The sequence below is a fragment of the Ptychodera flava genome, chromosome 4 (assembly GCF_041260155.1).
Source record: "Ptychodera flava strain L36383 chromosome 4, AS_Pfla_20210202, whole genome shotgun sequence".
NCBI lineage: Eukaryota > Metazoa > Hemichordata > Enteropneusta > Ptychoderidae > Ptychodera > Ptychodera flava.
Window position 1 is genome coordinate 39,287,081 of NC_091931.1, and position 25,344 is coordinate 39,312,424.

Here is a 25,344-nt window from a genome sequence, read left to right on the forward strand (position 1 = left end):
GTGCTGTATTAAATGCAACAGCATTCACAGGAGGAAATATTATCGGACAAAAGCTTTCTGGGAATGGTGAGGCTCTTATTGAAGAGAAAGTCCGACATGATAAAGCATTAGAAAAGTTTGAACATGATCGCAACGTCTGGTCAGAAAAAAGATTACTACAGGCTGACTGGGAAAGAGAAAATCAGGCAAAGGACGTGCATGCTGCTGCGGCAGAATTAAGAGATACAGATGCAGAAATCCTGGAAGAAGCAGAAGAGCGGTGCAAAGCAACTCTACGTCAAGTCCAGCGCAAGCGTTAGCGCAATTCTCAGATTATTATCAACCCAGTCCTGAGCAAAAGAAATATGAGATGATCTATATTGCTGGAGGATTGGTCGTGGGATGGTTTATCTTCCGATAGGGTTACACCGGTAGGGGGGGGGGGGCTCCTTCGGAACGCTTCGGAACGACTACAGCAATTCAATACAAAAGCTAATTGGCCAGTTATTGAAATCGATCATGTTTCCATCCTGATCCGTTATCCAGATACGAATTGAATTCATGTAATCTCCCCCTTTTCTCAATGGCATAGAAATTGCTCCGTTTTTAAAATCGTAAGTAACCTTTTCACTTATTTCTCTCGTATCCCGGATGGGAAGTATTTGTAAACAGTTCGATACTTTCCCCTGTATGTATTCACCCGAACCAAATGAAACATAATTTCCAGTAACATCGACTACATCTGAATGAACTATATATTTAGTGACTGTTAAGAAATCCACTTTCTTCGGACTCATAGTACTTTTTATAACTGGGTTGTCCTCTGGCTTATCTGAAAAGCCAACGACGTTGGCGAAGCTACCTGTGGCATTGAAATAGACTTTAATATCTTTAGCCAAAGTTAGATAAACATGGTTTGTCGGCAGATGTTTTTCAAAATTAATTTTTTGCTTCAACCCGATTGCTTTGTTTAACGTATCGATATTGTAGTTACCTGGACGTATTGATTTAGTCTTCTTTGGTAGGTCACCTTCTTGATATTTTAGTACATTATTTGTCGATGTTATGTTATGCCATGAATTATATAGTCCGCACTCTAGCAGTCTTATCTTCGTAAACTGTGTCGTGTCAATACAAGGGTAAAACTTAACAGTAACAGGTTCACCTGTTTTGCTTTCAATCCAAATGATCATTGTTGTACGTTGTATGTATATATTACTAAGTATAAATGTTCGATGAATATTATTATTATTCCGAAGGTGCCCATTACGAAGTATAAGGTTCTGCAGGAATAATATTTTTCTGTTCAAGGAGATCTTTGGTTGCTACAGCGGCAGCAGTCGCACCGCCTAATTTTACCAATCGAGTTAAATTTGGTCGACTTGGATCGCCAACCTCTATTTTCAGAAATTTGCTGGAGATCATTAGATATCCCATCGCAAGTCCTGCGATTACAATACCATCGTACATTGTGTTAACAACTGTTTTAGTATCCATTATTGCTGACTAGTATATAAAATAGAAAATAAAAAAATTACGGAGTTAATCCATCACATACAAGGTCTCTGTAGCTCGTACTTTCAACCTAACATTTAGATACATAGACGATGTTATTTCATTGAATAACTCTGAATTCAGTAAATATCTCGCTATGATTTATCCTCCAGAATTGGAGATTAAAGAAACTACAGAAACGGCCTCTTCTGCTTCATACTGGACATTTTACTTGAATTTGACTCCAATGGTCACCTTTCTACTAGGCTATATGACAAGAGAGATGATTTCAACTTTTGTATAATTAATTTTCCACACCTCATCAGTAATATTCCACTCTCACCTGCTTATGGGGTATACATTTCCCAGCTTATACGATACGCAAGAGCATGCAGTTCATATGGTGATTTTGTAGAGAGACATGGCCATCTCTCTTTCAAACTGTTAAATCAAGGTTACACCAGAGCAAGACTTGTCTCTACATTCAAACGCTTTTTTGGCAGGTATCGCAAGCTGGTAGATAAATACAATATCTCTCTTCGACAAATGATCACTGATGGCATCGGTGACATTGGGCCTTAGTTAGTGACCACTACCTATCTGACTTACAGATTGATATATGGCGGGTGCCACATGTGGGGCAGGATGCGCTTACTATTTTCGAAACACCTGACATCACTTCTTGGTCTTTTGGCCAGAGGTCCATATATCTTTCTTTCATGAATTTGACTTTGTTTGTACCGTCTATTTACTGTATGTTCTGTGCTGTTTTGTGTCTATGTTTACAACTATTGTCTTACAAATTTTGACCTAGTGTTATTGGATTATGGATTGGTATGATTGCGATTATTATACAATGTAGAGGAGCTGGCAACCCCTGTCGGAACTGTTCCGGAGGGAGCCGCTACGGGCTCTGTTTTTTCGCTTTCTGAAGCGGTTCATCTTTCCGGGGAGGACAGGGGGTATGCCGAGCACGCCCCCAATATAGCCCTAATGCAGTCAATGAAACTCCCACAATTCCTAAAACAAGATAACATTTATTATACCAGCGTGAGCTATCACACTGTTCTTTCATTGTAGGCGGTAGGTCTGCTACCGCATCGCTATCATTCCCCTCCATTGCTTTTAGTTTCTTCTCCCTGTTTTGCCTGTTCCATTCCGCTAATTTCTTGCCCGCAGCAACTCTCCCTGGATGCTTCGGCGGTAACGTCATTTTCTCTATGTTGCGCTGTGTCGGAGGTGTCGGTGTTGGTGGTAGGATCGTCCCTGACGGAGTCCCTGGCGGAGTCGTTTGCTGAGTCGGTGAAGTTGAATCCATTTATTTCAGGTACTATATTAAACCCGATTTTTTTAAAATTTAAATGTTTACCCGTAATTAAACCGGTGGAAATTAGAGCAATCAGGGGCCCCCATGTGTACCCTATCCGTCCTGATAATCGTTTTATTTCACTGTTTAGAATAAAATCCTTTTAAGATCAGTGGCATAGTTATCTCGATCATCGATTGGAACTACTTGACTTATTGCACGGGCTCCTAGATCTATGAAACTTTGAGTGATGGTATCACTTATAAGAGAACTGTATTTCGCTTCATAGACTTTAAAGGCTCGTGTTATGAATTCATCTTTCCACGTTTCCACTTCTCTAACTGAAATCTCCTTACCAAAAAATAACTTACTTTGACCACTTGCGATGACACAGAGTATTTTTTCACGTTTCGTCTCTATTATGGATCGATTATTGTCCGACGCTGCGGTTGGTCCTTCCGTTCCGATAGGGGAACCGTTCCGATAGGCCGCTGTCGTATTTGCCGCTGCCGATGTCTTTATTAAATTCTCCATTGTTTGCAGTATGTTATCTATTCTTAGTAAAAAATAAAAAATTCGTTTAAACCTGAATCCGAAATAAAGTATTAACATAGTCTGGAATGTTAGTAACCCTAACGGAACGATTCCGACAGGGATTCCGGGAAAATTCTCCTCCATTTAAATCTATATGTATATAGAAACACGAATAATGAGTACAGACTTATTCCCAGTTGCTTTTCAATTGAATAAGACGAGCATACCAACAGTACAGCATTCTGATATTCCTTCCAAACCGAATGGAGGAATAAAACCTATTCTCATGGACTTAGAAATATATGTAACGCCGACAGAAAAATTTACTTTTCATCCACGGGATATATTTAAAGATAACGTAATCACTCATCGATCAGCTAAAGAAAGTAATGTCTGGCTGGGCAGCCCGCATATGAAATATTGGGACCAGCAACTGAATTTCGCTGTATGGTGTAGCACTACTGGTTGTGGTATATCATTCGCCCATCTCTTTGGTTCCGAAGGGAAATTTCCTCCGCAAATACGATCATTCTGCCGTTTCCATGTATATTTTACAATACGTCGTATTCTTCATGAAATGGGCGTTGCACTTCCAGACGATACCCCTACCTTCAAAGCGGGCGACAATCCATACAATCTCGTCCAATATGAACTTCTATGTACAGAATTTGGAAATATAAGTCCAACGAAGTCCGACTTTCGTTATCGAAAAGGTCAAAATAAAGGTCTTGGTTATGGATATGAATATTACACTAATCGTGGCCCTGTTCGACAGCCAAAAGCGATATACAACGGTCGGGACTTTTTCCTCTCCTCCGACGGAGGCGTTTTCTATACACATACCATTTTTGGAAAGAAAAAACATGTACTACCCGACAAAGAACGACCGCACTACTATTTCTTCCGAAATGATGGATCGGAGGGACAATACAATAGTTTCATTCCTCTGACAGGAGACTCGGGACTAACAAAGGCCGGTCTCGCTCGCCTCAATGAAAGCCTTGAAGCCTACGTATATTGCATACTCGGCGCACAAGCAAATATTCGCAGTACCATTGTGGGCGATACTGGCAGTGCACAGCAAGTCCGAAAAGAATTCGGCGTTCTCCTCGAAGATGAAATTCGTAATACAGACAAAGTAATCAGTTATAGGCGATATCAAGACACAATAATGAATACTGGTGTCAAACTTGATATGGCAGTTTCGCCCAATTTACTTCTCTTACCGTCTGAGATGGTTATTCTTTCGGGCCCGGCGATCTCAGGTTATAATAATGAATGCAATACGCAACAGAATCTATGACCTTCGGGGTGAATGGTGATATAAACACGGAAGTTCGAGAAAGTGCTGTACACGAGATGGAAGGAGGGGAGGGGGATCCCGTGAAGTGGCAGGACGAGCCCGGAGGAGCGACTGATACGAGTCGGGGGGATCCTCCTCCCCTCCCCCCGGAACGGGCAGCATCTGCAGACCCTATTCACGAATACGGCAAAATTGGTTTGTTATCTTTAGCAATATTCATTACTATTGTAGGTACTGGAATAAAGTCACTAAATATATAGATCCAGAGGAAATGTCAATATACGTAACCCCACCATTCAACATGATTATAACTGGACCGACATATTCTGGCAAAACAGAATTTATGTTGGACCTCCTCACCGGTCCGTACTTAAGGAAATTCGAATATGTGATATTCATTTGCCCAACATTCATGAATAATAAAGCGTATAATAGAAGATTCATTTTCACCGATGATAATGTGTTTATATTTCCAGTCGGACTCGATGCAGTGGATGATACATTAACCTACGTGCATAAAGAATGGGCTGGAACGAACACTTTAATAATCCTCGATGACTGCGCCTCGTCCAAAGATATGAAGAAGCGCAGTAACGTTTTAGTCCAACTTGGTTTCAGCGCAAGACATGACGGATTATCTGTCTGGGTTCTGACTCAACAATATACTAGTATTAGTAAACCATTTAGGGAAAACATACAGATGTTAGTACTATTTTACACACCGAACAAGATAGACAACAAAACTATTATAAAAATAAATGGAATGGAGGTGTCAGAACGGAAGCCGTGGGCCTAATCAAGCAATTGAAAAGTAGGCCATTCAGTAAACTAGTATTTCGTTTACGGAATCCGTACGACATAAAATTTTTCGTATAATATAGCAATTATGGAAGCTGAAGGCACTCTTAGAGAATTATATTACAACCCGAAAACTGGTTTTGGAGGTGTACAAAAATTGTATGACGCAGCACGGGCCAGCGGACTCCTGTCCGTTACTAAGAAAGAGGTGCAGGACTGGTTAAAAACTCAGCTAACTTATAATCTACATAAACCGGTACCTCGTACTCGTGGGGTGGTTCGGGCGGCCGGCGCGTTTTTGTAACATCGATAGACTCTCAATGGCAAGCGGATCTCGTGGAATTCCCTCCCCCGTTCGCAAAAGAGAATCGTAACATTCGATACATGCTAACAGTAATCGATGTGCTCAGCAAATATGCATGGGCCAGGCCGATACAGTCAAAAACGGCTGATGATACGTTACAGGCAGTGTGCCCTCTGAGGAAAGGCAAAAAAAATTTTTTTGAGTCATATTAAAGAAAGCATGATTTGTTGTGAGTCACAGAATTGCGCGGCGCTTCACGAAGTGAAGCGCGGGGGGACAGTGTGAGAGGGGGGTGTCCCCCTCTCACAAGGGGGGTCTGGGGGGTCTCCCCAGGAAAATTTTTATTTCTAGATGGCTGGAGATGCATTCTGATGATATTTGAGTGTGAAATTATCCAAGATTATAAAAATATTTTTGATCAAATTTTTGGTGTGATTTTGAAAAAATTTCCACCTCCAGCCTACCAAACTGTGTACTGTAATTAATGCTATATGATCAAGAACACTATATATTAAATACAAAGCATGAGTCATGATGGAATAACTTTGAATAAATCATTTATTTCAACGCATGGTTAATGCAATTCAAGATATGTAGTACAGGTACTACATATATGACCAATAGTCATCATCATCAATCACTGTCCGAACTGGAATCACTTGCAACTGGAACATCATCTTTCTCCATGTATCTCCTGCTCTTGGTCCGCCACGAAGTAAACGCATCCTCATATGGAAAATCCTCCAATGAACCACACAGGATTTTGCAACGCAATAGTTTGTCAAGAGTGTCGCTGGTAAGTTGGTTCCTTTTCTTTGTCTTTGTGTCATTCTGCATGCTGAACAGCTGCTCAGCAGGAACACTGCTGTCCTGAAACACCAGGTAGATTTCTGCCAAAACACATAAATTTGGGTATTGGTGTTGAAGACCAGTCAGACTTATGCATACCTGAAATGTTAAGCAAATAAGGAAGTTAGTTGAGTGGTAAATACATACTGGTATACATATTGAATTGGATCATAATGTCATTAAGAATTTAAAAAAATTGCAATTTTCACATACTTGTTCAACATTGAAATTGGACAGTTCCTGTAGCTCACTGTACTTAAAGGCATCCCATTCAGTCATAAGGTCATTGATATCACCAGGGAGTTTGCTCTTGTACTTGCCATGCAGCTGCTTAATACTGTCTTCGCCATACTTCAGTAGATTTCCATTTGGTATTTTGTCTGGATGGAATATTCCAAAAGCCTTCATGGTATCCTTTTCTGTGAACCTGGAGTCCAAGTTCTCTGTAACTCTCTTAACCTAAAATGACAGAATTTATACATCTGAGAGAATTTTGAGTGTGTACCTTGGGTATTATCTATTTACATGATGATGAAATTAATTCCAAGAGCATAGTTACAACTTGTGATACTCCAGTAAAACTCTTTTGAGTATGATGAGTATGATATTTTGAGGTTAAAGTCTGTACACTTCTAAAAACTGCACTAATTTTGAATTACTGTAAAATACTTTGGAAACAATTACTAACTAGATCTTGTACATCTCCAATGAAAGACTCCTCATCTGTACTTGTTTTATGAAGACCTTCATACTTATTTCTCTCCAGATCTTCTTTGAGTTGCAGTACTTGTGGACCCCAGCTGATTTTGCTGGGCTCCTCAAGATACATGTCTGACAGCTTGTTCCTGAGACCGGTGACCTTTGGTAGAACTTGACATGGATGTAGCTTGGTTGTTTGAAGACCACGGTTCAGTGAGTCCAGCTCTCCCAACAGATCTCCCAAGAAGAACAGAGACAGAAGAAACCTGGTGTAAAAATTGTCAAAATGATTTAAAATAGGAATAAAACTTTTTTTCAAATTATTAAAAGTTTCAATATTTTTAAAATGTTCGTACCTTCTTTCACATAGTTGTTTGTATATTCCTGCAGCTGTTGGATCAGCATCCTTAGATGCCTCCTCACCAAAATACACCACCAAGGCTTCATATCCATTTATCACTGCAGTCACAGCCTTTCCTCTTGCCAGCCACCTGATTTCATGGATTCTCTTGATCTTAACAAATTTCATGTTCAAAACTTCATACACAGCTTTCAATTTCCATTGCCTGGTTGATGACCTCGAAAAATAGAGTACAGAAAGATAAAATAACATAAAAGATTTTCATTTGTTGTCAGTGATGTTCCTGGTGTACACACCAGTCTGAAGTCTTACTTGGTATCAAGTGGCATTTAGCCAAGAAAATTTGCAATGTTCACTAAGATGGTGCTACATTCATACAGAAAAGTAATTATGGAGTAATTTCTCTTTTCAAAATGGTTTGGGCTTCACTGAAATAATAGCAATTAAATAGGGATATAAGATGAATGTGATTGACAAATGCAATGCTCTGCATTCTACAATGTTACAAGTCACCAAAATAATGTAGAATTACAGTTTGCATTCCATAAAATAGATATGGGTTGTACCTTTTGGTAAATGTGGACGTGAATGTGATAGAAAATGAATTGATACAATGATAGTGGATAAAGTTACCTTGCAAAATAAGCATATATAGCTTTTAATGTTCCTTCCAATTTAGTGAAGTATTTGACGCCAGTGTATGCATGAGAGACTGCCAGTGCTTCTCTGTGTGTGCAACAATGCTGCTCCATGCAAATTTCAGAGTCTGTTGCCTGCAACAAAAAGGGGACCGTCACCCATTGTTCATCGTTTTATCTCAGATGTTTACCAGGTACAAACCATCTACCTATTTTTGCTTGCCTGATGTAAAATAGAAAAGTAATTACCTTGAATAGAGAAATGACTCCATTCTTCTTTCCCTGCATGACTTCAGCACCATCAGCAGTGAACATAGCAAGTTTACTCAGCTGAATGCCAGTGGATACCAAGTATGACTTCAAAGTGGTATATATACCATGAGCATCACATGACTGCAGCTCCAGAAGCTTCAGAAACTCAACTCGGATCTCACGCTATAGAAAGTAGACAATGAATGGCACACTTTTACTAAATTTATATACTTAAAGTAAAGTGAAGCATTATTTTACAAGTGGACATTCTGAAAACCTTTTACACATATTCCTTTTTTCCACATATTTCTTGTCTTCATCATAGCTATAACTATTGGTGTTCTTTTCAGTATTATGTTGTGTAGCAACAACTGTTTCTTGCTCTTTATGAAACACAAAGTATTCAGCTGGACAATACAGCCTATAGGCTCATAATATACATTATGAATATTGATCTTTAAAAGTACACACCTGAAGACACCTTTTAATCATACAGTTTCTACAACAGGCTACGCCAATAAGCTGAATATCCAGGCATATCTCTAAACATACTTTAATTGCAGGAACAAAAACAATGAAATATTATCAATAGTTGCAGTTACTGTTACTTAACAGATCAAAATTACTTACTCATGTGACATCTCCATTTTCAAACAAAAAGGTGAGGCCTTGATCAAAGCTCTGAACTTAATTTGACCGAATCTTTCAGATTTTGGTGCAAACTTGTTTTAATTTTTTTTGAGTGTGTGTGTTTCAAAGACAAAATTATATCTTGTAGGAGGGCATCAAGCAGAATTTTAGTAACTTTAACATTGTGATTCAAGTCTCTACTTACACCTTCTCTGTACTTAATGTGCACTGCCAAGTTTTTCAACACACTAACATCTGTAGATTCATCAGCAATCAGACAGTAGAATGGAGCTTTCTTGATTCTGCTAAGCTGTTGTTTTGCTATAACATCATTTATAGCCTCTAAAAATTCCCATCCATAGTTTTTGGATCGATGGCTTTTCCCTATATTACAGCCTTGAAGCTCAACTAATCTAGGGTTATAGATATCAAAAGTATTGTCAGTATGACTGTCATGGGCAAAAACTGTACAATATTGAACAACATTATTATAAGTATACAGGGCTACAAGAGCAAGACTTGTCTCTACATTCAAACGCTTTTTTGGCAGGTATCGCAAGCTGGTAGATAAATACAATATCTCTCTTCGACAAATGATCACTGATGGCATCGGTGACATGGGGCCTTAGTGAGTGACCACTACCTATCTGACTTACAGATTGATATATGGCGGGTACCACATGTGGGGCAGGATGCGCTTACTATTTTCGAAACACCTGACTCACTTCTTGGTCTTTTGGCCAGAGGTCCATATATCTTTCTTTCATGAATTTGACTTTGTTTGTGTACCGTCTATTTACTGTCTGTTCTGTGCTGTTTTGTGTCTATGTTTACAACTATTGTCTTACAAATTTTGACCTAGTGTTATTGGATTATGGATTGGTATGATTGCGATTATTATACAGGGCTACAAATTTATTCAAATTTTAAACAAACCTGTGTAGGGTCATTGCTTTTCGGGTAATAGGCACACCCTCTTTCACCAGCCACAGTACATTCCGAATCAGCTTTATAGTTTGCTCCTTAGAACTTCTCTGTCGTGATTTTTCAAACACACTCATGTCTGCAGATTTCAACTTGAGCAGAGCCACTGCATGGTCACTTGAAGGATTATTCCGTTCAACATGTCTTTCAAGATATTCTTTGCGCCAACCAGTGAGTGGTCTTGTTTTGCCTGTAGCATATTCATTTGGCATTCCTGCTTCCTTACAAACCCTAAAGTAAAAGCAAATTGAATGTGAATGAACATTTATAAAAAAATAAACAATTTGTATCATGCTTTTTGATTAATTAAATGGAAGAATAGCATAGAAAATTGAAAGTTTTTTTAAAAATTAACATTTGAGAGATGGAGAATACATATCGTAATATTTCCCTTTATAATTAATTGTATACACATAATTAAATGAAATTTATATCACAAAATTTACTTTTAAGTCCTAGAGTTTTCACAGAGTGAGTGAAACTATTTTCAGTATATGGCCGCAAACTTAAAAATAAAAAATAAAAATATAAACAAAATTAAATATTATAAATAAATGAAAATGAAATAAAAAATACTTAAGTACTTAAAGAATTAAAGTAATAATTTTTCATTATATAACTTACTGGCAAATCACAATGTCTTTCTCTTTGTCATGTTGAAAGTGCCCTAAATGCTGCTCCTGCTTCCACCTCTCCAAAAAATTTCTTCTTTTTGCCACTTCTGCATCGGAAACTACCGTTTCGGCCACATTGTTGCGACTTTGTAGTGCTTCTGTCACACTACGATTAACTGGATTAGTAAATAAAGTAATTTTTCTCTGATGGTCGTCTGCTACCTTTCGAAATTTCGCGCGAGAAGCCATATTATCTAGTCTGCTATATTATCTGGGAAAGCGCCATCTATTGCCATGCGGTATTTCTCGCTTCCTCATACTCTCGCGCGAGTAAACGAGAGGACAATCAAAACAACAATGGCCGCGCCCTGTCCCCTTGATCGTAACAACGAGGCAAGCCATCATCGGCGCGTACTGTCGATGTGGAGACCAATAGAAACGATGAATTCTCATATTTTTTCGATCAGAAACCATGGGGAAACATGCTCTCTTTGTAAACGATGAATCAACTGAACATTCTTTTACATGGGCAGGCTTTCTACGGCTGCGTCAGTGACGCGTCAAATTACTTGTAATTTCAATGCGTCAGGAAGGTAGTCTGCGTCATGACGCGTCAAATTGGCTTAGCGGGCACACTGGTTACAGGCACTACAAGATGTGATTAAGAAATCTGGGAGAAGGCCCGACAAACTTCAGACAGATGAGGGGCGGGAATTTACGAACCGAAAAATGCAGGGGTGGTTGGAGGAGGTGGGAATTCACTGGTTTCACACCTACAGTGATAAAAAAGCTAGCGTCGTTGAACGTTTTAATCGGACGCTTAAGACGATGATGTGGAAATACTTTACATACAGGCAGACACGTTCCTGGCTCCCCATTCTACCAGAACTTCTTGAGAATTACAATAACACCGTACATGGAAGTATCAAAATGAAACCCGTCGACGTAACAGAGGAGAACGATTGGCAGGCATTTTATACACTATTCGGTCCTGAGTTGGCAGCCGGGGGAGTTAACCCTGAATTCAAGCCGGGAGAACGGGTCCGAATTACAAAATACAAGACCACTTTTAAGAAAGGATATTTACCAAATTGGACAGAGGAGATTTTCGTAGTTTCAAAAGTTGTGTACGCAGCTGGCTTGGGAACACCACCAGTTTACAAAATAAAAGATCTGAATGGAGAGGAAATACTCGGCACTTTCTACTCCGATGAACTTCAGAGCGCACCTTCAGAACGTGGTGCTGACGAGCTGTACAGAGTAGAACGAATTTTGAAGACGAAAAAAATTAGAGGAAAGAAATATTATCTGATAAAATGGAAAGGTTATCCAGAAAGTTTCAATAGTTGGGAGCCAGAGGAAAATGTTATTAGAACTTCGTAAGTTCCTGTGCTGGTACTTGTCAAGTACTACGTAAGTTCCTGTGCTGGTACTTGTCAAGTACTACGTAAGTACTAACGTAAGTATTTACGAAAGTTATTCAATAAGAACCATGGAAAAAGTCTTAATTTCTTGAAAGCCGAAAGTGTCAGTTTACCACCCCACTTCCACCCCCCACCTGGCCAAGTATTTATCATGTACTGTCGTAAGTAATGTTCACTTACTGCATCTTTTTCGGCAGTATGTGGATGAGGTGGTATCTCAGTTCCTGAACATATTAAGTTTGCAAGATCTTCAAAACGACTTCTCATGTTACCACAGTCCGTTCTTTCGAGTCCCCCTTTTTCAGCTTTATCGATAAGTTCTGGTTGAAGTATAATGTACACAACTGACATAAGCCATAGACAAGTAACTTCAAAGTCCCCCCTTTTCATAATGTCAAGTGCTCGTAGGTCAAACGAAGCATTATAAGCACACACAGATTCACAAGCGTTAAGAAGTTTGTGTATGTTCTTGAGTGAGACTCGTGGTTGTTCTAGTTGTTCTTGTCCAGGTGGGAAGTACGCTTTTTCAAGTTCCTCCTCCTTGAAACCGTCTATTAAAAATCCTGGCTGCCGCCGCTCCATGCAATTCCAAAGTCAAAAGCTCGTGGATATTCTACTGGCCCGACTGTCTCAGTATCAATTGTTGGATTAAGTATATTCTTGAGAACGAGGGGGGTAAGAGATTGATGAATTACCAAACATGGAAGCCTATAGTCGTGGCAAATTTCTAAGAAAGTCTGTTTGAACTTGTTGTGAATCTCTTCTAGTTCTTCTAAGGCGGCTATTTCGTACGACCTGGCTCGAGTCAACACATTCCGCCTGCAATAATCCCAGGGCATATCTTTGAATATGATAATGAAACTGGGTAAATGGTCAAATGCTCTAGAAACAATCTTTTTTTCTTCCGTTGCCACGGAAACGCCCCGGATTCGAGAAAAAGTCAGATGTTGAATTATGGAAGAGTCACAAATAATGTAGTGTTCTGAAGGGTAGCCCCCCTCCCCCTCCCACTCCTCCCTCACCCAAGCCTGATATTGTAAATTAAGAGTATGTTCTATAAACTGTTTCTGAAAATCGGCAATCGAAACAACGACACGCCCATTATAAAAGTCGGCAATGTTGCTGGAAAAACTAGTGTCAAATTCTGGTACGTGACACGGATCCAAATTTACTGCATCGTAACTCTTACCACTTCCAGTTGGTCCATTTATGAATATGTATGACATTTTAGGATACTATATCATAGAAAAAAATTTTTTTAAATTATTTTTATTAAGATATATACGATAAGACAATGACAATCCTTTCTATTTCAACTGCAATAAAAATACTTGAAACCGGAGAAGAGAATATTCAAATCAGTGACGGCAAACTCATATTTGGTGAATCTTTGGTAGATCCTTTCATATACGTAGACAGTGAGCTAGAAGTGGTTTTCCCCATCGGACCTAAGTACGGTTCTAGAGATCCTGCTACATGCGATGGGGTGTGTGTCCGTTGGCAACCGAGTCTTCAAAAGTTTACTGATTTAATAATATTCCGTACCCTAGGTGAAAGTTTCGATGCATCTACTGCTAAAAGTTATGCTCTAAGCCTGGCCGCTCACTCCAAGAATACTACTGGATTTTACAATCCATCTAAAGTGTATCAGAAGCGAGGGAGCGGGGCGCAGCCAGTTGCGTATTTTAAATTTCAGTTTAAAAGAGGAGCTCACGATTTCGCTACATGTATTGATATGGTTCAAGAAATTGACTGCGGTTTTAAAACAGTGAGCCCATTGCCAGTCCGAGAAAATCCTGCTATTGTACCTCGTAATATCCGGAAAGGTAGTAAGATAGAATTCTTAGCATTTAAACCGCGCTTAAGTAAGCGTGCTCTTTCTTTCACTGTTGAGAGGTTATTTTGTGCTGCGCCTAATAAACCAGAAATTCAAGATGCGGAAGAACTAGTCGACTTAGAAAGATTAGGTGAGATATATAAACAAATAAATGCTGACAAAAATATTATAGTGGATTTTGATGACCTATCATAGAATAATTATTTTTTCATTTTAAAAAATTTTTAGGATAGTATATATCATAAAGATTATTATGGCCCGTCGATTACATACAGCATTCAAGGGAGCAGTTTTACGAAAAGAATTTCCTGAAGTCAAGCGAGTCAAGGATATCGGGGAGCTGGTGGATATGAAGGTAGGTTAAAGAAAGCCATTCGGAACGAAAGATGTACTCTGTTTATACCGAAATGGAAGTCAAATTATCGGATCCGAAAACTGGTAATACACAAAATCGTTCATTGCATGTTAAATTAAATGATACATACACAAAAGATGTAATAGGGGCGGATGTGGGGCAACAATTAATAGATCGCTACGATCGTATGCTTGATACAATTGAAAATGTTGAGGGTTCTGGTCTCGTTCTCGAGGAGATACTTAATTTTGAAGTAATTCTAGTAGAAGTTTTACTCGGGGCTGGTCCGGGGGCTGGGATTCAACTTCCTGGATGGTTAAAAAATAAGCATTGTGTTAGCGATCTTATTCTACCGGTGGGGGCTGAGAACTGTTTTCAATACGCCATCGTAGCAAGTTTAAAGTTGACCGACCCGAGTTTCGTGAAAAGAAATGTGGTCAGGTAAGGAGAAAATGGAATACGTACGCCCATTTATGGCTGACTACTGTTGGGAAGGTATTCCCTTTCCTACGCCCACCGATCTGACTGTGTTCAGGCGCTTCGAGCAGCAAAATCCGAGCGTCAAACTTCAAGTATTTCAGATCTACGAGAATGATCCCGATCCGTCCGGCATAAATGTGTTATATAGTAGCTGTAGCGGAGCCGAAGGCGGAGCCCGTTCCGAAGGTGATAGGAATCAAATAGCAAATATCTTACTGATAGTTGGCGAAAGCCCGAAGGTGCCACTTCATACCAATTACTGCGTTAAATCGCCTTCGTAATTCTCGTACTAATCGAAAGAATGAGTGCAGACGGAAGTGTATTTGTATGGTTTGTAAAAGAGGTTTTAAGTCAACAGAAGAATTAGAAAACATCAGGTGTACTGTGGAACAGACGCCGCCCAGCCAGTTTTTCCTAAGGAAGTATGTCAATTCGAAGGACATCGGAAGAAGGTTCCTTCTCCCTACGTCGTCTATGCAGATACTGAGGCAATTATTGAGAAGGGGACCGGCCGACACATTCCAATTTGTCTTTCGTATGTTATGGTGGAACGGGGGTGGGGAGGATCGAATCTTCGGAACGAGGCCCGGGCCGACCCACTGTTTATGGTAAAAGAACATTCACGGGGCTCTCCTGTGTTACAGACTTTCTAAAGGATATGAAAGAACGGGCCGAGTATTATTCGAAATCGTATTATTGGAAAATAATACCGATGAAAGATAGATCTAATTACCGGCGCGACGGATGTGATCCAGTCTGTATTGCATGTGGAGAGCCGGCAGGATACCGAGTAGTGAAGGAGGAGGCGACTTTTTATTGCGAGGGATGTCGCCCGTCGAGAACCATTCCTATCTACTTTCACAACCTCAAGGGATACGATGGTTCTTTTATTTTGAAAAAGTTACATGAAATAGATGATGGTCCCGGACAAGAGCCAAATTTAATAGCTAAGACGAGCAATGGTGGAATTATGGGTCTCTCGAAAACATTTATTTTTAGTGGCTCAATTGTTGTCGATGGGAAGAGGGAGATAAAGAGACGCCACTTTTCTATAAAGTTTATGGACAGTGCTCAGTTGATGATGGGGTCATTGGCGAAGTTGGCAAAAACTGTGCCGGAGGATGGGTGGACGGCGGCCCCACTTTCGTACCCGGACATTCAAAGGGCGAAAGGTTTCTTCCCCTACGAATATTTAGACTCGGTTGACAGACTGGGAGAGGGGGAGCTCCCGGAGAGGGGGGAATTTTATAGCGAATTGACGGAAGAGGGGATTTCTGAGTCTGATTACGAACATGCTTTGCGAGTATGGGACGAAGTTGAGTGTAAGACGATTCGTGATTATATGGAATTCTATTGCGAGACTGACGTTCTCCTTCTTGCAAATATATTCGAAAATTTCCGTGACACATGTTTAGAAGCATATAAGTTAGATCCGGCCCATTACATGTCAGCGCCCGGCTTGACATGGGATGCTATGTTACTTTACACGGGTAATAAATTTGGGCTCATTCAAGATGCTGAGCAGATGAATTTCGTACAACGGGGAATTAGAGGTGGTATCAGCCAGTGTAATATTCATTATTTACAGACAAATCATCCTGCTTACGGGAATTACGATCCGGAGAAACCGGTGACCGAAATAAAATATCTCGATGCAAACAATCTCTACGGCTGGGCAATGAGTCAACCAATGCCCACGGGCGGACTTCATTGGATGACGATGGAAGAGTGGGAGGAATGGGGAGCGGGTTCCGGAGGGTGGGGACCTGGTGCCACCTTTCCACCAAGTTTTCTAGAAGTAGACTTAGAATATCCCCCCGAATTACATGAAGAACACAGCGATTTGCCATTAGCACCGCATCACTATGAATTTCCGAGGCAGGGCGGTCGACTGATTACAAGTGTGATGGATAGAGAGAGATACGTCTTACACTACAAGTTGCTGGAATTCTATCTTCGGATGGGAATGAGATTGAAAAAAGTGTATCGGGCGCTTGCCTTCGATGAGAGGGCATGTCTCGCGGAATATATTGACTTTAACACTAAAATGAGGACAAAGGGGAGGACAGATTTCGAAAAGAATTTCTATAAGCTGATGAATAATGCAATGTTCGGTAAGACAATAGAGGATGTTCGAAAGTACAGAGACTTTAAATTTGTTTCGGACTGGAACGGCACGGATAGTGGACGTAAAAAGATTCAGAAGTATAATCCAAAGATGAAACATATAACTTTCATAACTTCCGAAGAGGATGGTGATTCCTGCGACAGTGCCCTACTGGAACTGAAAACGGATGAGCATAAATATGTAAAACCAGTTTTCATTGGCGCGGCGGTGCTTGAACTTTCTAAGCTGCTAATGTATGAGACGCATTACAATTACTTTCTAGCACGGTTCCCTGGAATACGATTAGCCTACATGGATACTGACAGTTTTGTTTACAGTGTACCGATCCCGGATCCGGACGTAACTTTCAATGATATAGTCCGAGAAGATGTTGAAAAGAATGGTGAGAAGTCTATATATGATACTAGTGGGATGAGTGAGCCCAACTTTCCGAAGATTAATAAAAAAGTGATAGGTAAATTTAAAGATGAGTTGAATGGTGTACCTATTCTTGATTTTGTCGGCATACGCTCGAAAGTGTATGCTTTTCGAACTCCCGTTTCCGAGACGAAAAAAAATAAAGGGGTGAAAGATGTTTGTGTTAGAAAACATTTGAACTTTGAAGATTATAAAGATCTGTTTGAAACTGGGAAGAAGCCGGAGCCGGCACAGTTTGTACAGTTTGTACGGAAAAAGGCTGGAGAAATCCGTAGTGAAAAGCGCAGTAAAATCATGATGGCGCCAAATGATATCAAACGTGTGCAGCTATACAATCCAGACACGGGCGAATGGCTGGCAGAAACATGGCCGATAGGAATGACGGGTCATGGTTAAAATGTAAAGACATTAATCTACTATTTTCAATAGAGACCAGGGCATCGCTAATAACATAAACGTGAGCAAATATATTGTCATCGCGAGCGTCGTCGGCACCTTAACTGAGGTGTCTTTCTTCAGAATTTCAAGTTGAATTCCGTCCTTTGTGTTCATTACTTTTAAACCATTTCCATGAAACTCAATATCTTTAAAGCTACGCAGATCGATAAACAGACAGAATTTATTCTTCAAATAATCGACCTCATCTATATCAATTTCACACCAATCTTTATCTTCAGCAAAATACCGTCGTGTTTCTTTCCAAAATTGTCTTGGTATCATCTTCTGAGCGTACACTTTATTTGCAATACCTTCGATTGATACAGACACAGATTCAATGGAGGGGTTAAAGAAAAGTTCACTGTTCAGTTCTGTCTGATTCTGATTTTTAGTGAAGAGTATAGCGATACCTCTAATGCTACGTCGTGGTACATTTATATTTTCATTGATAACCGTGTCCTATTCTTTGAATTGGATTATTCTAAAATAATGTATATGCTCGTAAAGGTAACTTTTTCCACCGTTGTAATAACCAGCAGTTGACCTCGCGAGATCGAGGTCCGAAATTGTTTCGTATTCCATTTGAATGTTTTTTAATTTATAATTGGGTGTAACAACATTATTACTGACAAGTAATTGGGAGGCGGGTGCCAACGTAATTTCCCATTCGATATGACTCCCTAACGCTGTGGATATGCACTCCATGACCTGTTATGAGGGGGTGAGTGAGACGAATAGCATATTTTGTTTTATATGTGTCGAAAAGTAAAAGATCGTCCCATTTTGAAAGCCTGTCGGCATTTGCATCGGCCGCGCCACTTCTCAATTTTCTTAGATTTTCGTTCTGAATTCCGTACAGTGTCATGTTCGTTCTCTCTTTTTATGTTTGAAGAGATCGCGATAACATTCAATAAGGTTATATTTATTCAAATCGAAAAGTGTCTGACCCTCAAATGTGAGTTTCATACGCTCCACCAAATTTTTGCAACATTTTGTACTACTCGGTTATCTTCATGTCCCGTTACTTCGAGATCAAAAACCAGGTTGAAAGTATCTGGAACTAGTACTACTCCGCTTTCTAACTTTGGACATCGTATGATAAGTGTCTGGCCTGGATCTGCCTCACTTGGATTATGAGCAATCACGTGATGAGTTCTTTCTGACTTTGTTCCATTCGGTATTCGGTTGGTGAAAGTCGGTGATAATGTTCTATCGTACCCCATTTTTCGTGTAATGTATATAGTAGTGAAGAAGAAAAAAATACAGTTAAAAAGAAAAAATAAATCACATCTTCACATAAATATTTCCGTCTGATTGAAAGATAAATCGATTACCTGTGTCGCGAATCAATCGAAGAACCCAATATTCTTGGAGATGATGAGCCTCTTGGTCATCCTCAGTATCCTGGAATACAGCTATGAATTCTAGTCGCTTAAAAAAGTTAGTCTTTTGACATTCCTTCACGAAAGCTAATATGTTATGATACAGATTATCATCTTTGAGTCGGACACCTGGATTTGCTCGAAGGATATGGCGATTTACCCGCCGAAGTTTGCACCATTCCAATTCGACAGAGAAACCAAACAGGTCTTTATTTTTAGAAAGAAACTTTGCAATATTCTTTTCACCAAACATGTCGATGCCGTAGGGGTGTCATATATTAATACATAATTTTATTTATAATGACTAATGTTAATCCAGTTAAAAATATCCATAGCTGTTCTCCAACAAATCCGACCACCGATCCTGCTGTTTTTAATAGAAAACTGACGAGGGAACCGATTAAACCTGGTATTGCAGCAGCACTTTTTGCGGCCAATGTTTTTAACCATTCGCCAAATTGCTTTACAATTTCTTTCGCTTTTGTATATACTTTGGGCGGACCTGAACCTCCTGCGTTTGCTCCTGCTCCCCCTGCTCCCGCTCCTCCTCCTCCTCCTCTAGTCACAGCCAGGGCAATTGTTGATATTGTCATTCCAAGGGCAGTCAGTATTGCAGCGATTGTAATACCATTTCGTTTAAATAACTCTGTCAGCTTCAGCCTGAGTGATAATTCTGGATCAGAAATTACATCACGAAGAGACCTAGTAGACGCCAGACTTTCACGTGCCCCGCTAATCTTTCCATTTTCGTATTCAATTCGATTGTCAATTTTAGCTTCTCTTGTTATGAGTTCAGCTAGTAGTTTCTTGGCTTTTTCTTTTCCTTGGGTGCTCGTTTCAGGATCCTTTAACTGTTTTTCAACTTCTCTTTTCTCTAGCCTTATTTTAACTTTTTCATTGTTAAGCTCACCAAGACGCATATTCGCAATCCTTAATTCATCATTAATAGCTCTATATTCTGGGTTTAGATTGTTCCATTGTTCGATTTTATTTTCAAAAGCTTGTATTTTATCTGCATTACCAGAAGCATCTTGCCGTAACTCTGTCAGTTTATCTTTGTATATACCCATGTCTTCTGGCGTCATCTTCTCAGCCGGTATTTTATCGTTTTCCACATCTACAGAATACAATGTACGACTCACATATTCGGGCTCACTATATTTATATACTTTGTTTACAAATTCAGAACCTCCTTTTAACTTTTTTATTGAGGATTTCTCTAAAAATCTACTTCCTTTATCTGTTGTAACTCTGATGTTTTTATAATACAGATCATTACCAATAATCTCAGCATTCATAATCAATTCGTCTCGTGCATACCGATTAGTAATATTATATTTGTCTAAGAGTTGTTCAGCCATATCTTGTGTAAGTTCTCTTCTCTGTCCAATCAAACGATCAACCTGTGGGCTAGCCAGGGAAGGATCAGCTTCTGCAATGGTATTATCATCTTCTATAAAGGATGTTTCAGCAGTAGCATCATCATCATCGTCATTAAAATTTGCATCATCGAAATCCTGGATTGGTATATCTTCTCCTCCTTCTGCCATATTGTATTTCTATATTACTACAATTATTTTTTATCATCCCTTACATATACAGTAAAAATGCACATCTCAGTTGTTGAAAGCGTTGAACAATTGGCTGATTACATAGAAAGAACAAGTGCTGCATATCGACGAAGTTATAAATTAATGGGTCGAATAGACATGGCTCTTAATATTACTAAGGGAATTCTTGTGAGTTCTGCTGTCATAGCAGCCATTCCAGCAGTTCCAGTACTGTTAGCCTTAACTCCTATACAGGTGTTGTTATTGATGTAATACAAGGGAAAACAGGTGTAGCAAAGAGAAGAGAGAAGTATAAACATTATTACGTTCAATATAAACAGCTGCTTACACAAATACAAGAAAAAGGTGCAACAACAGAGGCCCCGGGGTCAGAACTTATTCAGAACATATTTCATCAGGCGCTAGAAATACAAAAACAAGAAGGATTTAGTCCGCCGCTGGAGCGATATCTACGATATTATGGATTGAATGGATATGAAATTTAGTTAACTTCGTGTTCAACATCAGCTAGACTCCGCGACTGACTGACAACAGGGGTAAAAGTCCTTTATATAGGCTAGTTTGATGGTGATGACTCACACGGAATTTCCCGTACATGTTTATACATGTTGTGTATTTAGGTCAGACAGAACAAGTTTCTACATGTCCCAGCTACTGTATTGCGCAAGTCCAGGACCTGACTCAGAAGGGAATTTCCCGCTTAGTTCAGGACAATGCACTGCTGCGCCAGCGTGCGTGAGTTCGTATATAGGTCAGGGTTATACTTTAGTTACATGGATGGTTAATTTTTCCTCGCTTCATGTAGATAAATGAATAAAATGGGTGTAAAAATTCTTATTAATCCAGTTGCCCACCTTTTCTTTACTACTTATGTGTATTAATTCTTCAACAAGTTCAATAGAAAAGCGACTTTAATCATTGGTTTTGAGTTTATTGCAATAAATTCTGATAATAAGATAGTAAAGATAATTTACAATTGAATGAGAGGATGAGAAAGTAATTAAACTTTTTGATGTGAAATATTAGTACTTTTTCTACAGGATGTTTTAATCATTTTCACTACACAGTGCAAATTACAATAGTTGGCAATATAAACACCCAAAGCTTTTACAAGAAGCCGATTTACCGAGACAAATCATTCTTATGAACACAGGATGCACAAATTTACATAATCTTTACATCAATCAGTCAAAAGCTCTAGGCGAAAACAAACGACGTAGGAAATCATGCTTCTCACCACTCATCTCATTTAATAAGATTGCTTGAAGGCAATTATAGAGCACCTTTGAATACGGCTAATTTTAGGTACGCGCCTCGGAACTGACAAACTTCATCTTTCCATAAGGAGACTTTCTACCATTTTCACACCAAGGGGTCATCATGTAAATTTCGGTTACGTAATAGAGAAGCACATTACCCAACATTTACAAATATTTGATATTCAAAATGGCCGCCATCCCTGTGTCAACTCTATAGGGAAAATTGTACACTTTGTTTAAAAAAAAGTAAGACTGTGAAAACTTTCCTTAATCCAAGAGCTTCGAAGCGAACATCATTAAACGGTAGAACAGAAAGGTATTATAAAAGTTCGAGAGTCAGAATATCCTTCCCCGGGGCGAATTTTGCGTGAACACGTAGCATCTCTGTCAGACTCTCTTATTCTCCGTTTTATGTTTCGCCCTCGCCTATGGATGGTGCAGTTGGAGCATGTTCTCTCAGATAGTCCAATTCAAAGTATGTTTGCCAAAAGTAGTTTGACATATACCATTGCCGGGTACACGTCAAAAGTATCCCCCTGTCACCCATAACAATGTCTGTGACAGAAATAAATATTGTCAACTGTCAGACCGCAAAGCTGCGACTGTCGTTCAGCGACGGACCCATAATTCCGTAAAAAAACGGGACAAATATGTTATGAAATTTCATCGAAGACATAGTTTACTCGGTTGATTCTCGATGAAACTCACGTTTGCTTATACCTGAGTTTTAAGACTGATCAAACTTGAGAAAGTGTTTGGTTCAACAGTAACCGTAAACTAATGGAAAGTAAAGACCGTACCTTCAGCCTAAATACACTTGCAGTAAATACGTGTTTAATAACTTCACATCAAGTCGTGCCTATACCCATCATAGTTGGTCCTGTAAACTTGGTTGCGAGAGAATACTGAACGCTACTGCTTGAGTAGTCGAGCTGTTGTATGAAATTATATAACTGAAGACAGAGTCGATGCCAATGAGATACTTGCAATGATTCCATAAAGGGCAAAGGTGGTGACGTCCGGAAGCGAAGTAGTTGTGCGCAGCCTCAGGTTCAGCTGAACATCTTACACAAGAGTGTATTTTCCATCACAAAAAATCATTCGTGATGATAGGGACGTTAATGAAACTATAAAAAACGTTCCTTGAAGTTCCAATGCAAATGCGTTGAGGCCAATATTTTCTCTGACCATCTCAAAAGTCAGACTGCTTCTGCTGATTCAATACTGCTTCAGGGATTACAATGAATGTGCATACTGAGATCTAAGATGATACTGGCTAGCATGATCTCAATTACGTGTTTATGGGATGCTGTAATGCAGGATGCCAGTTACAGTATAATATGTAATAGTTTTACAGAAATTCAACCGGACTCGGTCCTGAAACAAATAATCCGCAATACATCGATACGTAATTAGTCTTTTGCATTATTGTTACGTATTACTGTGGCTCTCAGAATTGTTGGGTTTCGGTTCATCCATTTGCAATACACCATAGGGGCTGCACAAAATGTCCATCCCCAGGGGCAGGGGCGGGGTTAGGGGTGTCTTGGGTTCAACACAGGGTTCTTCTTGCTATGGTTTGTTTTATTTTAATACGTTTGACTATGATATGTACTACTAATAAAGAATACTGCCAACCTTTGGTGTCTTGGTCTTATGTTAGGACTGGTTTTGTAACAATTTCTTTTTCTCCTTCGCCGTGAGTAGTAAAGTAAAGGTGTATTTTTGGGATTATAAGAATTTTACACCCCATTTTATTCATTTATCTACATGAAGCGAAGGAAAAATTAACCATCCATGTAACTAAAGTATAACCCTGACCTATATATGAACTCACGCACGCGCAACAGCTGGCGCAGCAGTGCATTGTCCTGAACTAAGCAGGGAAATTCCCTGCTGAGTCAGATCCTGGACTTGCGCAATACAGTAGCTATGACTCACAGGGTATTAGAACGGACCACTAGTGGACATGTAGAAACTTGTTCTGTCTGACCATGTATAGACACGTTCCGAAGGTGTACGGGAAATTCCGTGTGAGTCATCACCATCAAACTAGCCTATATAAAGGAGCTTTTTTTTTAACCCCCGTTGTCAGTCAGTCGCGGAGTCTAGCTGATGTTGAACACGAAGTTCCTATCGGTACGAACTAACTTTCATATCCATTCAATCCATAATATCGTAGATATCGCTCCAGCGGCGGACTAAATCCTTCTTGTTTTTGTATTTCTAGCGCCTGATGAAATATGTCCTGAATAAGTTCTGACCCCGGGGCCTCTGTTGTTGCACCTTTTTCTTGTATTTGTGTGAGCAGCTGTTTATATTGACACATAATAATGTTTATACTTCTCTCGTCTCTTTGCTACACCGTTTTCCCTTGTATCACATCAATAATAACATCTGGTATAGGAGTTAAGGCTAACAGTACCGGAACTGTAGGAATTGCCGCTATTACAGCAGAGCTTACAAGAATTCCCTTAGTAATATTAGAGCCATATCAATTCGACCCATTAATTTATAACTTCGTCGATATGCAGCACTTGTTCTTTCTATGTAATCAGCCAACTGTTCAACGCTTTCAACAACTGAGATGTGCATTTTTTTTTTACTGTATATGTAAGGGATGATAAAAATAATTGTAGTAATATAGAAATACAATATGGCAGAAGGAGGAGAAGATATACCACTCCGGGGTTCAGATGATGCAAATGTAAATGATGATGCTACTGCTGAAACAACTTTTTTCGATGATGATACCTTTGCAGAAGCCGATTCTTCCCAGGCCGTCTCAAGCGCACGGAGTCCGCAGGTGGGTCGTTTGACTGAACTTAGAGTAGATAAAAAATTAAGAATGGCTAATAAATTCTTAAAGGAGAATAAAATTACTGATCCGGATGCACTAAATGTATTGGCTATGGAATCTGAGATTAGGGACGGAAAGCTGTATTATAAAAACCTCAAGCTGTCTAAAGACAGAGGAGGTGGATTTTATAAGCTCGCCACATTAAGGAGTGAAAAAGGAGGACATGCATTTATTAGAGAAGTATTCGGAGGCCGCTCTAGCGCAGAGCCCGAATTTGTGAGTTCAACATTGTATTCTGAAGATGTGAAAAACGATAAAATACCAGCTGAGAAGATGACACCAGAAGACATGGGCATATACAAAGATGAACTGACATTCTTACGACAAGATGCGTCTGGTAATGCAGATAAAATACAAGCTTTTGAAAATAAAATCGAACAATGGAACAATCTAAACCCAGAATATAGAGCTATTAATGATGAATTAAAGATTGCGAATATGCGTATTA

General features: G+C 39.5%; 1 protein-coding gene and 1 long non-coding RNA gene across 2 annotated transcripts; both read right to left on the bottom strand.

Moving 5' to 3' along the window:
• Positions 1–6,258: 6,258 nt before the first annotated feature.
• LOC139131721 (E3 SUMO-protein ligase KIAA1586-like) lies at positions 6,259–8,696 on the bottom strand. Its single transcript, XM_070697920.1, has 6 exons — positions 8,515–8,696; positions 8,261–8,400; positions 7,623–7,844; positions 7,256–7,532; positions 6,781–7,026; positions 6,259–6,666 (listed from the first exon to the last, which is right to left on the bottom strand). The coding sequence occupies exons 1-6, from the start codon at positions 8,578–8,580 to the stop codon at positions 6,352–6,354; spliced, it is 1,266 nt and encodes a 421-aa protein (XP_070554021.1). The 5' UTR covers positions 8,581–8,696; the 3' UTR covers positions 6,259–6,351.
• A 662-nt stretch (positions 8,697–9,358) lies between these two features.
• Positions 9,359–11,326, bottom strand: LOC139130511 (uncharacterized). The gene is made up of 3 exons (XR_011551883.1): positions 10,756–11,326; positions 10,084–10,362; positions 9,359–9,560 (listed from the first exon to the last, which is right to left on the bottom strand). It is a non-coding gene; the product is annotated as an uncharacterized lncRNA (long non-coding RNA).
• Between the last annotated feature and the right edge of the window lie 14,018 nt (positions 11,327–25,344).